The sequence below is a fragment of the Mauremys reevesii genome, linkage group 19 (genome assembly GCF_016161935.1).
Source record: "Mauremys reevesii isolate NIE-2019 linkage group 19, ASM1616193v1, whole genome shotgun sequence".
NCBI lineage: Eukaryota > Metazoa > Chordata > Testudines > Geoemydidae > Mauremys > Mauremys reevesii.
Window position 1 is genome coordinate 19937377 of NC_052641.1, and position 16162 is coordinate 19953538.

At 52.1% G+C, this 16162-nt stretch overlaps 1 protein-coding gene across 1 annotated transcript in view; it reads left to right on the forward strand.

Moving 5' to 3' along the window:
- Window positions 1-16162, forward strand: part of NOTCH1 (notch receptor 1) — an 81173-nt gene that overhangs the window by 36962 nt on the left and 28049 nt on the right. The window contains exons 3-9 of the mRNA XM_039507175.1: window positions 5460-5722; window positions 6751-7089; window positions 13107-13229; window positions 13643-13876; window positions 14419-14574; window positions 14776-14961; window positions 15878-15991. Coding sequence (XP_039363109.1) covers window positions 5460-5722; window positions 6751-7089; window positions 13107-13229; window positions 13643-13876; window positions 14419-14574; window positions 14776-14961; window positions 15878-15991 — 1415 coding nt within the window. The remainder of the gene's footprint in view (window positions 1-5459; window positions 5723-6750; window positions 7090-13106; window positions 13230-13642; window positions 13877-14418; window positions 14575-14775; window positions 14962-15877; window positions 15992-16162) is intronic.

The following is a 16162-nucleotide window of genomic DNA, read 5'->3' on the forward strand; positions in this document are numbered from 1 at the left end:
TGGCTCTTTGCCACTGCTGTTCACGTGGATGTTGTGGAAAGCAGAAGTCTCACCAGTCCTCGTGCAAATATATGTTTGCACAAATGCTTGCACCATAAGTAGCTTATCTAATTCCTCCTTCTTTATAAAGGATTAAGTTATCCAGTCACGAGTGCAAAAAAATACTATGTGACCTCGAATGACCAATTGCAAAATGTAACTCGTGACTACTGACAGCCAGTAGCTTGTCAGCAAATCCACGAATTTGGTCATGTGGGGAAAAGGAAGCAGTGAATGAGTTTGAAGAGTGATCGAATTCTTAAATATTGACATGTGGGGAATTGAGAACAAAAAAAAGGGTTTCAGGGCCAGGGTCTCAGCTGGCGTGAATCAGCATCTCTCCAGTAATGTCGGTGGAGCTCTGTGAACTTACGCTAGTTGAGGCTCCAGCTCAAACCGATTTACTGAGCTGTAGTGCTAATATTTCTGGCAACGGCAGCGGGGATTCTGGTCACGGCTCCCCACTGTGAGTAGCTTTATTGAATGTGGCTGTTAAAACCATGTGGCCAGAGCTCGGATCCAGTGCCCGTTGAAGTCAGTGGGTGTCTTTCCATTGACTTCAGCGGGCTGCAGATCAGGGCCCAAGAGCTACAGAACTCGGTCTCTCCGTAACTCACTAAAATAAACACAATCGTTCTCCAAACTCATTGCCCCCAGTTACAGCTTTGATGGACGCCACATAATGTGAAACAGGCAAATGTCTGGAGGAGGAATTTAACAGCGTGGGCCAAACTCTGCTCTCAGCTACAGCCATGTAAATCTGGAATACCTCGATGTGCCAGGTCACCCCACCGCTGTCTGGAATTCCAGCTGCGTCACTAGGCTCAGGATCGAGCCCCGGTCCCTCACATTTCTACCGTTTCACTCCTTATGTGCTCCCTTTCAGGGTGGGGTGGGGGGGCCGCTGATTAGAGGCTGGTAGGGCCACGGCAATGGAGTAAAGCTCCCTTTGAAGCGCAGTAACGCGAGCGTCCCAGTTCAAAGAGTGAAATAAACAGGATCGTGTGTTGAAAAGGCCAAACAAAAGGTGCTGAGCCGGGCAGATTTGTGCCAGCGAGGTGTTGACGAGACTTGTCTCTAGAACCTTCTTTTGAAGATCAAGTGCCCGCCCTCTTGCCCCATCCCACCCTTCCCCCCCTGTTGTCATCAGCTTGGAGGGGTCCCTGCTGCGGGTCGTTCCCAACAATGAGGTGCATTGAAATCTGATTGTTGTCCCCTCCCCCCGCCCCCTTCTTGTTTAATTCATGAATGAATCACAGAGAACAATGGGGTGCAGACGTAAGGGCGAACCCCACTTCGTGGCAGGGGATTCATCTTTGCTGGGAGGATCTGGGAGTGTGGGGCAAAGGGAATCTCTTTGAAGCATTAAGCCTGGTCAGTTACTGGGGGACCAGGGATACCACAGAGCAAACTTAAGCAGCCACTGTTTGTGAGTCAGGAATGACAATCTATTCCGTGGGTAGCATTTCAATCCCCAAGTTGCCGAGCACCCTGAGCTCCTGCCGACGTCAGTGCTGGTTGAAGTTGCTTAGCCCTCTCGCAAGGTCACCATTTCACAGCTTCCATTTTCTGCTGGGTTTTCTCTACATTTATTTGGGGCCAGATCTGAGTAGCCCTTTACCACGGGAGCAATCCTGTTGATTTCTGTGGGGCTAGGTGCAGAATAAAGTCACAAAAACGATCCATGTTTTGATCTCGTGCTTGTCCGGAGTAGATCTCAGCGTTCTACAAAGGAGGTGAGTGTCGTTACGCTGTGTGAGTAGCAGGGGCAGAATCTGGCCCTTATTTCTTCATCCTCTCTTCCTCCCTGCCATCATCCCTGAGAGGCTGGCTTATGTTAAAGCACCTAAGTGTTAGGTCAGGAAACACTCCCCATTTGCAAGCCTCTCCCATCACCTGGTTTTGTTTTCTCATGAGCCAGTTGGCTTGGACCTTTTGGCTTCTGGTAACAGATGGTTGGGCCAGTCGCCATTTCACGTGTCTTTTTTTAAAAGGCCTTCATGCTGAGATAAAACTCAGGCATGTGTTTGTTTGGCCTCTCCCACTGCTGGAGAGAATACGGCTTTGGAAAGTGTTTATCTTCAAGGAAGATCGGAGCAGCTGTTTAGGAAGACAGTAATGTAAGAGAGAGCATAAATATGCCACACCTGTTATCCAGGCTAAAGCTGAGCTCGTGTTTGCCAATGCTGAGATATGTTTGACTCTGATTTCTGCAGGACGGAGGGATGTTGGGGAAGCTGTCAGTTGTTGATGAAATAGTAATACTGCCACCGGACTCCTTGTTAATACTGTACCGTTGACAGAAAGCTCGAGGGATCTCAAAGCACTTTACATGAGTGTTGTGGCCCTTTTGGGGCTCCATCCAGCCAAGCACTCAAGCTCATGAGTAACTTTAATCCCATAACTAGTCCCATTGACTGCAGGGCAGTGACTTGGGTCGTAGTGTTATACGCATGCTCGACTGCTTTGTTAGACTGGGGGCTTTGGCCGTTGCACATGTCAAAATGCAAAGGGGCCCCGATCGCAGATCATTCTGAAGGTACTTTGCATGCAACCCCTTTAAGCTCTCTGCTGTCAGGTTGCAAGTGGCCAGGAGCCTGAGACAAAGTGGTGGAATTAAGAGCACGGTCGGAAAGGCCAGCTGTATGTTTCGGGGCAGAAGGGTGGAAATTGACCTGTCCATGTCAAATCTGGCTTCCTGCTCAGGAGAGGGTGAGGGAATCTATCCAGGACAAAGTATGTGGGTACAAAGACCTCTTAGCACTGTTCAGAATACTCTCTGCTGTTCCACAAACCCTGATTGGGTCTCTACAGGGACTTCATCTTATGATTGCAGGGTGGCATTTTAGTTAAACATCCAAAGGCCTAGTGGACAGAGCCCTGGACTGGGACTCAGGAGACCTGGGATCTATTTGCAGCTCTGCCACTGGCCTGCTGGATGACCTTGGGCAAGTCGCTTTCCTTTCCTGTGCCTCAGTTTCCTCGTCTGTACAATTTGGATAATGATGCTGACCTCCTTTGCAAAGTGATTTGAGACCTACTGATGGTGAGAGCCAGGTGTTACTATTTTGCAGGTCTCTGCATGCTACCCGGCTGGGGCTTCTCTTTCATCTTTTCCTTCTCTCTTAGTGTGAAATTCACCCTTGTCCAGAGAAGCCGGCACAAGGCCTGTACCCCACGTAAATCTTCAAAATAGGCCTCAAGTGGTCCGTTGTGCTGGCTCTCTACACAGGGAGGAATTTCAAGCAGTGTGAATATATATCACACACACGTATCATCAGTGCTTGGGGCCCTTTGATCCTTAGACTTGCATAGTTCCATAAAAAAAATCAATAAAATGGTATTCCCAGCAAACGTGCTATGCTAACTGGCATCCCTTAAAGAAATAGACCCCACCAGCTCTGATATTGATTAGGGACAGGAGAGGGAGTTGGGGATTGTTCTTCCTCTGCTCAGCGGGTTTGGGAAAGGCAATTCGCATAGATCCTAAGCTTCAATTATTCGGTTGTGCTTCAAGGGAGTCGGAAGATGCCCCTCAAGCTCTTTGAAATCTCAGTGATTTATGGCACTCCTGTGCTCTGGAAAATGTTGGAGACAGGTGGCAAGGGATGGGAGCTAGAGGGTGTGTGTGAAAGTGATTCTCACACAGGCATGGAAGTTCCCTTTGTGGGCTGCAAGGAGTGTTCTTCTTTCTCTCCTCCACAGCAGGCTGCGAGGGTAATCAAAGGTGCCCATGAAGGGGCGGGGAAAGGGAGAAGCCAAAACAGATGCTGTAACTGAAACCACATGGGCAAAAATTGTCCTAAGATAAAGCAACGTGGTGCTATGGACCCAGCACAGAAGCCTATCTCAGGCTTTAGGAGGGAAAATGCCCACTCAAGCTGGGAGCACAGGATCTGTATGCTCAGTGTTAGTCTAAATGCCTTTTTACAACACATCTGAGATGAGAAGTGGGCTCTTCTCTGTCTGATTTTAGCACAGACTGAACTTCTCCCTTTCTTTTCCCCTGCACAATCCACCTAGCTGTCTGTACCATGTGTATTTAACCCCCTACAGCCTGCACTGAGCTGCCAAAAAAGGGAGCTGCTGTTTTCCCTCTGTGTGTTTACTTTGTTTTTAATGATCAGCTGTGTAACTCAGTTTGAGACTAAACTCGGCATTTTCTCATCGGTGTGATGGTCACACCCCACAAGGCAAATGTTTCTTCTCTGATCCATTATCATTATAATTAATAAACCTGTATATTACCATAGTGCCTACAAGCCTGGATTGGGATCGGAGCCCCACTGGCCATAAGTGCCAACTCCGTGGGTTCTCCGGGGCTGGAGCACCCATGGAAAAAAATGCAGCCCTGAGGATCAGCTCCTCCCCTCCCCACTCTGCCCTCCCGCTTGCTGACAGGCCCTGCCAATCAGCACGGCCACCTCCCTCCCAGCACCTCCTGCCCACCACAATCAGCTGTTCAGCACCATTTAGGAGGTGCTGGGGGAGAGGGGGAGGAACAGGGGCAGGAAGAGGTGGGGGGCGGGGATGGAGGTGGGGTCGGGGCAAAGGTGGGAAGAGGCAGGATAGGGAGGGGTTGGGGGGAAGGGGTGGAGCAGGGGCGGGGCCTAGGGCAGGAGGCGGGGCTTTGAGCACCCCCCGGGGAAGTCGGAGCCTCTGCGAGGTGCTGTACAATCATGTGATTACATGGTCCCTGTCGTGTGGCGCCTGCAATCCAGTCTGCGCAGGCAGACTCCATACCAGTCTGAGTCTCTTCACAGGAGCAAGGGGTCCACCTGGACGGCTCCAATTGCAGGAAGGGGGTTAGGTGCTGTCTGACTTGCCCGGTGGCTTTGTCTGCAGTTTTATGGCTGTGAAATTCTGGACAGAGGCTGCACTTGGGAGAAGGAAGAACATCCTAGAGATGAAGAAAAATGTCTCCTTTTACTTTTCCCTGCCATCAGAGCAGGCACCGCAGCACCAGTAGGAACTAGTTCACTGCCACTGCTCTTGTGTGAGCGACAGTACCGAGCACACTCCGCAGAAGGAGCTCACAGCACTTCCTCCACGCTGATTAAGCCTCATGATGCCCCCATGTGGGAGGGGTGGGACCAAGATGCTTCTTTGGTGCTAAAAGTTTGGCCTTATCCCCTTGTATCGTAGCCTGGTTGCTATCGGGGAATAAGGCACCCAAGGCCGCGTGTTTCCAGAGCCCATCTGCACCAATTGAAATGTTGTTTGTTGCATTGCTGTGTGTGCGGCTGGCCTGTCTGAGAGCTCACCCCTGGCCTTTGCAGCCAAGAATTTAGATACACAAGAGAAATGGCCCAAATCAAACCCTTACCCCTGCCTTGCCGGCTCTCTGCAGCGGCCGCTTTATCTTGGGAATGGTGGGGCGGTCTGACTGACTCTGACTTGGTGTCTTTTCTTCTCCCCAGATGCAACAGTGCCCACGTAGGCGACCGATGCCAGCTGCCAAACCCCTGCCTCAGCTCCCCATGCAAGAACGCTGGCACCTGCCACCCGGTCATCCGTGGCAATGCTGTGGACTACACCTGTTCCTGCCGCCTGGGCTTCACAGACAGTCTGTGCCTGACTCCCGTGGAGAACGCCTGCCTCAACAACCCCTGCCGCAACGGAGGGACCTGCGACCTGCTCACGCTGACTGAGTACAAGTGCCGGTGCCCTCCAGGATGGTCAGGTGAGGCCAGCACGCATACCTCCCTCGGGGAGCCCCGAGAGCCCCACTGCCCGCATCCCCAACACACAGGGGTGGGATTGTTGTAATGCCCTGCCTGCAGGGGCGGCTCCAGGCACCAGCACACCAAGCTGCGGGGGGTGCCCTGCCGGTTGCCATGCGGGTGGCAGTCAGCCTGCCTTCGGCAGGTCTGCCGGTCCTGTGGCTTCGGCGGCAATTTGGCAGCGGGTACGCCAAAGGCGTGGGACTGGCAGACCTCCCGCGGGCGTGCCACCGAAAACCGCCTGACTGCCATGCTTGGGGCAGCAAAATACATAGACCTGCCCCTGCCTGCATGGAGCAGAGTCCCCAAAGCCGGGACTGGCCTTGGAAATCCAGGGTGAGGGGCATTTGCAATGCCTGCTCCCACATAGCAGCTCCCATCCGGTCTTCTAAGGGGGCTCACTGCAGCTGGTCAGGGGCAGGAGGGTCCATGCAGAGCAACACGGGGTGCTTCCTCCTGCCCCCAGGCAGCGAGTGTGTTGCCGTCCTTGTGGGGGCTTGGAAGACCAGGTCTCCTACATGGCAGTGCTATCTAGTGCCTGTCCATGGGAATGAGTAGACAGTGAGAGGGCTTAGAAACCAGCCTCGAAACTCCTCCAGGCCCTGCACCTACAGGCTCCAGGGCAGGCAGCATCGACTCCATCCTTTGTCCTGTCTGCTCTGCGTGGACATGAAAGATACCTCAGCCTTTTTGGTTAGTGGAGTGGCTTGTCCCCTTCTCCTCTTACTACCGTGCCGCGGGCCAGGCGTCGTGTGGGAACACCGTGTGTACAGCTGGGATGTGCTTTGGGGTGGGAGGTACTATCAAGGTGGGGAGTGTGTGTTGTGAATGAAACACACCTCTGTGCAGACTGAATGCCAGTGCAGGAGGAGCACAGTTCAGCCACTGGAATCCCAGAGAGGGGGCAGGATTGGGGGGCACAGGAACCCACAAGGGACTCTGCATCTATCTGCAATCTCCATCCCCACCCTCTTTGTTCGCTCCCCAGGAAAGACCTGCCTGCAGGCAGACCCCTGTGCCTCCAACCCCTGTGCCAACGGAGGGCAGTGCGTTCCTTTCGAAGCCCATTACGTCTGCAAGTGCACTAAGGGCTTCCATGGGGCCAACTGCAAGCAGGACGTGAACGAGTGCAACATCAGTCCTCCCATCTGCAAGAATGGCGGGAGCTGCACCAATGAGGTCGGGACCTACCAGTGTTCCTGCAAGCCAGCATACATGGGCCAGAACTGTGAGCACCTCTACGTGCCTTGCAACCCTTCGCCCTGCCAGAACGGGGGCACTTGCCGTCAGACCGGCGAAACCACCTACGACTGCACGTGTCTTCCAGGTACAGCCGGCCTTGCTCACGCTTTGGCCATGGGGATCCAGTGATGAGGGCACTAGCATGGGTCTTGAGAGATCAGGGTTCATTTCCTTGCTCTGCTGCAGACTCCCTGTATGACCTGGGGCAAGTCATTTGAGGTATGTCTGCCCTGAAGTCGGGACAGCACCTGTAGGTGTAACGGAGCTAGCTTTGATTGAGTTAGCTTGCTAAAAGCAGCAGTGTAGCTGCAAAGTATGTACCCTAGTCAAGGGTTGGAGGGAGGCTAGCCCCTGCCGATGCAGCTACACTGCTATTTTTAGCAAGCTAGCTCAAGCCGTGCTAGTTCAGGTGCATTTACACATACTGCGGTCGCACCTCCCAATTACTGTGTAGACATACCCTTAGTTTCGCCGTGCTTCAGTTCCCCCTTTGTAACATGGGCAATAACGGCACATCCCTGCTGCACAGAGGTGCCGTGGCGATAAATACTATGTTAGATTGTGAGATGCTGAACTACGACATTGGTGAGGGCCATATAAACATCTCCGATCGGTAGATTTGTCTGAGTTGCCATTCATTTTGGAGGACTGATTTTCATCCTATTGACCCTGAACTATTGAGATGCAGAAAGCTCAGCAAATTCAAAACTTTTCCAAGTAACTACAGTGCAATATACCTGCAGTGACCACTCGAGGGATCGAGAACAACCAACAGCTCTAACAGAGATGTTCTCAGTAAGTCTGGGCGCATACTTTGTGGCAGCCCCTGCTGACGGGAAATATCATCTGAGAGATTATCTCCAGATGGAAATTGACTCCAGTAGCTAATCTGGAATAGTTATTTCAGTAGACGCGCCTGTGCGGACACTCTTACTCTGACCTAAGAATGCCTTTTTCTGATTTAGCTTAATCCACTTCTAAAGTGGCACAGTTATTCTGGAATAGCTAGTTCGGTAAATTTCCAGGTGGAGACAAGCCCTGATGGAGAGGCCTCTTGGCCTGAGTTGGCGAAGGGAGACCCTCCCCATGCTCTCTGCTGCCCCTGCTGGGCAAACCATGGAACAGCACAGATCGGTTCCTATAGGAGGGCTGGAATAAACGACCGTGAAAGGGGAGAATGGGGCGGGAGAGAGGAAGGGAAAGGGTGGGGTTACCCGCTCTCAGTTAAATTCATCCCTGTGCAGAGGCAGCAGGCCCAGGCGTAAGCCAGTGAGGATTTAAGTGGAGTACAGGCATAGGGCTAACTGCTCGCCAGTCAGGGAGATGAACGCAGGTCTCTGAACTCAGGGAGTCCTTTCAGTTCTGTCGTGCTACGGAGGTTTTCACCGCAGCACGCTGGGGTCAGAGCCTGAGCAGCTGGAGGGGAACTGGTTGAGCTTTGCTCGTGGGTGTGAGACAGCTCCCCGGCTTCTGCGGCAGCGAGGTGCTCGCGGCCAGACGGAATGAAATTTACAAACTTCCTGCCTGTCAGCAGCCTGCCCCCAAGAAGGAGCTGCGGTTAGGCTGGGTGAAGAGGAGGCCGAATAGCAGGAGAGCTTTGTTTTCAGGGGGATTAGTCTGGTTTCTCACCCAAACCGGCCTCCTCCACCTGTCTGAGGCAGACACAGCGAGAGGAAGCATCTGCCTAGTCACCCCCCGTTGGAAAGACGCTATCGGCCGTGTTAAGCTGCCTGGGAAATCTCTGTGTGGTGGAGAGGGCTCGAGGATTTTTAATCTCCTCTTTTCACAGATAAACCATGATAGGGTGGATACTTCGGGTGTGAAGATAATATAGTGATTAGAGTGGGGGACTTGTATTTAGGCTCCCCCCTGCTTCTCTTCCCGACCTCCTTGGGGAGCGACACTTAGTGGTTAAAGCAGGGACTGCGCAATCAAGACCTCCTGGGTTCTATCCCTATCTCTGCGGTTGACTTGCTTTGTGGCCTCTCTGTGCCTCAGTTTCCTTCTCTGTAAAATGGGAATTATGATATTTGTATAGCAACATGGGAATTACCAGACTAGATCAGACCCCACTAGTCCAGTGTCCAGCACCAGCTGCTTCAGAGAAAGGTGTAAGAACGCTCCAGAAGGCAGATGTGGGATAATCTGCCCTCAGCATAGCTCTCATCCTGATCTCTAATAGTTACATTAGTTTTAGCCCTGGAGCATGAGGTTCAATATCCCTTCCACAATGTAGGACTTCCCTGCCCAGCTCCCCAGGGCTGTCGTGAGGCCCCTGTCATCCATGTTCATCAAACAAGAATGACCTAAAATGACAGAGCTATAGATGAGCTGCCTACGTGACTTAGAACAGCAGAGCTTTCTCCTGGGCCAGATAAGGGAATGAACTTCCAAAGCTGGTGAGAGATGGGAGCAAGTTCTCATAGGCGTTGACTGCAGGGAGTCGGGAGCACCCGCCAGAAGTTAGCAGTGAACTGGTGGCTGCTTGGAAGGATGGCCATTTTCGCGCCATACCAGTTATTGTGACAGAGAAAGCAGCCCTCCAAGTGAGGGGAGAGGAGAGGGCTTGTGGCGCCCCACGGGCCCTCTCAGAACTGGGAAGAAAGTCTAGCTCTGGCTAGCCAGCTTCCTGCAAGAAACCAGCCTGCCTTGTGCAGCAGTGAAATGCATCATCTCAGAGAGCGAATCTCCACTGCACGGGGGACGAGTGGGGAAAGCATTAGCTCTGTGACATCCAGCTGTGCCTGGAGGGAACTGCTTCCTAGGGATTTGAGTGAACCCTTCATTGGTTTGCCTCCCATGAAGTCCAATGGCCAAATATTAACATGCAAAATAACCTTGGAGCTATTGCATGCTCTGGTAACTTCTCTATTTGAGGCTGATCCTGCCAGGTGCCAAGCTCCACTGAGAGCCTTCAGCACCTCGCAAGGATCAGGCCAGCCAAGGCATGTGTCTTGTGAAGCAAACACTGTATCAGATGATTCTGGCAGAGGCATAAAAAATTGAGGGCCATTTCTCAAGATAAGATACTTATTGATGTGCTGGTTTGTAGCTCAGCACATTTTAAAACAATACCCTCTTTTAATGTAAAAAGAGTCTGTCTGTTCAGAGTCTTTTACAGCCCAGCTAATCTAATCTGTGTTATCATGCCTTTGCTTTAGTACCTAACCCTGAATTTAAAGTAATTGCAGAACTAATTACTCATTCGGATGGTTCAAAATGAGTTAATCCTGGTATCTAGGACGTTACAAGTTATTGCCACTTATGCTCAGATCTGCAGCTTAAAAGCTAGGAATGAATCAACAGTATCTGCTTTGGACTTCTACCAGCAATCATAAATAACTGATATTGCTTTTCATTCAATACGGGGCTGATGTTTGTGGGAGGAGAACAAGGCAGTCATTTTGAAAGAGGCTCAGGACATGGCTGGGACGCAGGTACTCGTGAGTTCTAATCCTGCCTCTGACCTGCCTTGGGCAACTCACTTGAAGTCTCTGTGTCTGGTGGTTTATCTGTAAAATGGGAACAATGTTACTAAATCTACTTCTCTGGTGTTGGGTGGAATGTGAGGGGCCTGATTTTCTACAGGTGCTGGGAGCACCCACAGCTCCAGCTGGCATCAATGGGAGCTGCAGGCACTCAGCACCATGGAAAATCAGGCCCTTTAAAAGTGCTGAAGGCATGTCCCAGGGTCAAGGATCCTGCAAAGTGGAAGGGTCCCAGAGATCAGGGCCTGAGCTTGGAAGTCTACACTGCAATTAAACAGCCCTGCAGCGAGCCCAGGTCAGCTGGCACTGGCCAGCCATGGGCGTCTAACCGCAGTGTAGCCATACTGTAAGTAGTGGAAATAAAACCAAAGCCTTGGGTCCTGTAGACCTGGATCGTCTTTGTTACACAATATTATCCAGAATATTTTGTTGACAGACGAAACATTTGGATGAGCTGGAGAGGCAAGGATCACATGAGGGGATGCTACAGGGCTGTGTTCGCCTGGGGTTGTGTTGTGTATACTTCTCATTAATGCTCCAGGGTCCCCGTCCTGTGATTTTTGCAAGCATCACCGCCTGGCTGTATCCACTCTTGCAGCCGTCTGAGTGGGAGGTGTTTCAGGGTATGTCTGAAGTGCAGTCCTGGGGGCAGCGGGTGGGTCATGTGCTTGTACCCCAGCTAGCTGTAATGTAGCGAAGGATTCTGGAGCAGTGACGCTGCAGCAGCACAAGCTTCAGCATGCCTGGGCTATACGTGCCTGCCCAGAACCCTGGGTAATTGCTTGCTCAGCTAGCTTGTGTTGCTCCCGAAGGTGAGCGATCCACATTAAAGCTAGCTCGGCTGCGTCTACATGAGCTGCAGTTACTCCGTGATGGCAGTGTAGACATACCCTCCTGGTCTCAGCAGAGTAGCCATCTGGACACACAGTTAATTGCAGTCATTTCTATAGTTAGTTGTGTCTGGTTTCAACTAGTGGCTGACTAGGTGAGCACAGAGCTTGGTGAGCGGAGACCTGATTACACCTGCAGTGCTAGCCTAGGTCTACGGCATGTTCTTTTCCGCAGGCTGGCCGAGCTGCTGCAGAGGAGCCAGTCTGTGGTGCAGTGTTTACAGTAAATACATCACTTAACCCTGTAACAAGGCCAAGCGACAGTTTAAAATGTTAACAAGCAGGGGAGGGGGCCCTGCTTGACAGATCTGCTGATAAGATCCTGGCCTCTTTGTGTTTGTTCCGCCCACCTTGGGGAGCTGGGAAAGGTCAAAAGCTGTTCAGTTGCCCTGTGTGTCATGCTATGGGATGAAGATAATTAAAAAAAGCCCCAGCCTTGCAAAGGAGAGTGCTGGGATTTAGGTAGCATTGGCTGCCTTGATTCATGGTGCAAGAGTCTTCGTGGTGAAGAATTTTCCCTGGGAGGAAATACTGGCTGCTAGCCTCATTAAACGGGCTATTAAAATGCAGTGATTCAGAGCCCAATTCTGCAGCTCCTTCCGTGAGTGATCCGCGGTCACATGGGCGTGCCATGAAGTCAGCAGGCTGCACTCGTGAGTGAGGGGCGTGCAAAGCGAGGCCTCTACCTATTCCCTGTGAAGGATCAAGGTCCTTATTTTCAGAGGTGCCATCGATCTGCCACTTCTGCTGAAGCCAGCGGGAGCGGCAATGCGAGTGCTTGGCGGCAATGCGAGTGCTCGGCACCTCTGAAAAACAGGCCCTGTCCTGGGAAAATTCTCATCCTAGGCAACGAGTGGGAGGAACCTGGCTGCTGCCTCCAAGATTCCTGCAGTTCCAGAGCGAGATTTCTTCATTCGAATGAACCTGCAGCTCATAAATAAGTCTGCAGAGGGGAATGGAGGTGAAACTGGGCGGCTTTCTTCAAAGCCAAGGGTGAAGAGCTGCCACAAACAGTCGGTGCGCGTTAATTAGTAACCTGCCACAGGTTGGACTTGCTGTGCGGCTCAGAATGAAAAGACTTCTTGTTAGTTATTGCACAAGTCCAAGGGAGGAGACTAATCACTAACCAGCCGTGATGAGGCTTTCCAGCTAACATCTGTGTCCTGGTAGCAGTGACATACAGCTTAGCGCTGCATTAGGGAGCAGGCAGAGTCCCACCTGACACATCCATGCTACAAAGGCTGCAATAAACAAGGCCCAGGTGGTTACTGACGCCTGACTGAAAATCAGGAATGGAAGAGAAAACGTTGGCCTGATTCTTGTCTCACACCATTAAATTAGCTTTAGGCAATAAAGGCTGCAGGATTGGACCCAGAGTGTCGCTGAAAGCTGTGTATCCTAGAGCTGAAGCATGCAGCAGTTTGTTGCAGTATGGTCCCAGGGGAACGGGGAGTCAGAGAGGGAGGAGGGCATTTTGTTCAGCTGGGAGCAGAGGCGGAGCTCAACCCAAACCCTGCAGCCAGACACCCCCAGTCTTTGGCACAGTTCACATTGGATGGAGGTGGCTGGTACCTATCTCAGCACCTGCATCCTGCTGTGGATAGCCAAGCCTATTCCTGCGGGGTGGGAGATAAAGTTCCTGTTAGCTCTGTGGCGCTCCGGAGGCTGGGACAGGTTGTTTTCCTCCAGAGCAGAGAGTAGATCTAGGTGTTTCCTTTCCCCAGGTTTTGCTGGTCAGAACTGTGAGGACAACATTGATGACTGTCCTGGGAACAACTGCAAGAATGGAGGCACCTGTGTGGATGGAGTTAACACCTACAACTGCCAGTGCCTTCCTGAGTGGACAGGTAAAGCTGGGGCTGTGGGGAGAACATGGGGGACTGGGTGTGTGAGCTTAAGGAGCAGGGACTGCAGAAGACAGATCATGCTGCAGATGAAGCAAATAGCAGAAGATGCATTTGCCTGAATTGGGAGCAGAATTGGGGCAGATGTTGCTGCCAGTGCACAGCTTGCTGCGTGCCATAATGGACATTGGTCTGGTCCATTAGGGCTGATCCTTTGCACTATCCAGTCCAGTATCCTGCCTCTAGCAATGCTTCTGAAGATAAAAAATCCCTGCATTGTACCTAGCTTACTGTGCAGGGCTGTCCATGTGGCAGGGAAGGCAGGAGATTCCTTCCTGACCACTGTGGAGAGACCAGCTCATGCCCTGGAGCATGAGAGTTGGGTTCACTCACTATGATATTCCTCCCCATTGCAGGCCAGTATTGCACTGAAGATGTTGATGAGTGCCAGCTCATGCCGAATGCCTGCCAGAATGGAGGAACGTGCCACAACAACCACGGCGGCTACAACTGCGTATGTGTCAACGGCTGGACCGGCGAGGACTGCAGTGAGAACATTGATGACTGTGCTATGGCTGCCTGCTTCCAGGGTGCTACCTGCCACGACCGGGTGGCCTCTTTCTACTGCGAGTGCCCACATGGCCGCACAGGTGGGTGATTGCAGGTTTAGTGTGATACATGGGGATGGAGGGAAGTGTGTGCAGCCAAATTAAAGTCCAGTGGCACATTCAGGGGACTCTATCCCGCCCTGGCAGCGGAGCAGGCTTGATCTAATAGCTCTCTGTTCTATAATCCTTGGGCCACATTGATCTCTGGTGTAATAGCACTGGCGTCAGTGGAGTTACACCAAGGGGAATTTAGCCCTTTTCCTTCACCCAGAATAAAGAGCGGATCAGTCATTGGACTGGGAGTCTGGAGACCTGGGTTCTTTTCTGGGCTCTTCCATTGTCCTGCTCTGACCATGGGCAGGCTGCCTCCCCTCTCTGTGCTTCTGTTTCTGCCACTTGTCGTCTGTCTGGTCTGGGAGCTCTTTGGGGCAGGGACTGTCTCTGTCGCTGTGTTTGTACAGCACCCGGCACAATGGGGTCTGCTCTCGGCTGGGCAGTCTAGGCACTCCCCTCAGACAGAGGTCGGAGACTTGCCTCCACAGCTCTACCCTGACAGGTGTGTGTGCATGTGCTTTGCTCGATAGGTTTGCTGTGCCACCTGAATGACGCCTGCATCAGTAACCCCTGCAACGAAGGCTCTAACTGCGACACCAACCCTGTCAACGGCAAAGCCATCTGCACCTGCCCCTCGGGTTACACGGGCCCAGCCTGTAACCAAGACATAGACGAGTGCTCTCTAGGTAAACGCAGGGGCTGCCAGCTTTGGGGGTCCTTTCTGAGGAAATGTCAGGGGATCAGGCCCAAGCTGAGGTTTGGTTTAAAAATACATAAACGGGGCGGGGAGGTTGTGTAATGCCCCGTGACCCTCTTGCATCCAGACGTTGGGGCCGTTAGTAGAGACTGTCTAGATGGGTTTTATCAACGGCACTTGTCATTTTTAGGAGCCAATCCTTGTGAGCATGCTGGGAAATGCATCAACACCCAAGGGTCCTTCCAGTGCCAGTGTCTCCAGGGGTATTCGGGTCCCCGCTGTGAGATAGACGTCAATGAATGCCTCTCGAATCCGTGCCAGAACGACGCCACCTGCCTGGATCAGATTGGTGAATTCCAGTGTATCTGCATGCCAGGTGGGTAGAAGGGCTGTCACTTTTCCCTCTCCTAGACCCCAATCCTGATCCTTGGCCCTGGCGGGGGAGCATGGTTTACTTTGAGAGGACACCATGGGCATGCAGATCTGATAGCAGGATTGTGGCCACCCCTTAGCAATGAGCGATTACTTTACACGGAAGTGTGATTATTTGTAACCTTACCATTAGTGTTTTTGAAACCTTCTAGGAACAGTGACAAGGGAGGTTCCTTCAGCAGGGGAAATCCTGCTGGGGGGCATTTGAAAACCCTCCAGCTGGAAGTCCCATAACTAAACCTGAGAGCCCACAGGCCCCTGACGTCAGCAAACTGAGCCCAGTGATATCAATGGGCTTGAGTCAGAGTTCTGATTTGCAGGGAAGGTCTGTGCTGCTGGAGGTGGGAGGCTGATTTTTGTCAGGGAATGAAGCTTAGAAGAAAATTCCACTGCAGGGTTTGTTTTCCTTTCATTAAACTTCCTTGACGATACTGCGGCAATAGCAATATTGGGGATGGGTGGGGAGAAAGAAATCAACGAGGGCGTTGGGTGCGCAGAGAATGCAGGATCGGGCCCTTTTTATACAGTGCCTCTTACAAACATAGGCTTTACCTGACTGGCCCAGGCTGGGGTCTGTATCCTGTCTCTGACAGTGGCCAGCCCCAGCTGCTTCAGGGGAAGGTGCAAGTACCCCATGGTGGAGATTTATGGAACACGTTGCCCATAGAGAAGGCTTCCTGATGACCCCCATCAGCCGCAGGTTGGCTTTTGCTCTGGAGCCTTGCAGGCCACTGTCCTATGTTCCCCAAACACGGCGGCCTACATCCATGCCTCGCGTCCCTCGGTGCAGGCCTGCAATGCTCAGCATGGGGGTCTTTTGCTGCAAACTCTGAGAGGCACTTTGGATCTGTGACTCGCAGGTTACGAGGGCGTTTACTGTGAAATCAACACGGACGAGTGTGCCAGCAGCCCCTGCCTGCACAACGGGAACTGCATCGATAAGATCAACGAGTTCCACTGCGAGTGCCCCACAGGTACAGGGCGATCGATAGCATTGCCTTCAGCATAAGCCTTTGTAGTGGAAACAAAGTTGGAATTAATCCACCACCCAGAGGCAACGCTGGGCCGATGGATTTCAACCCAGCAGAGTGGGGCAGATCCCTGGAGCTCAGGGAAATAACGCTCCTTTCGTTTGAAGCCTCCTA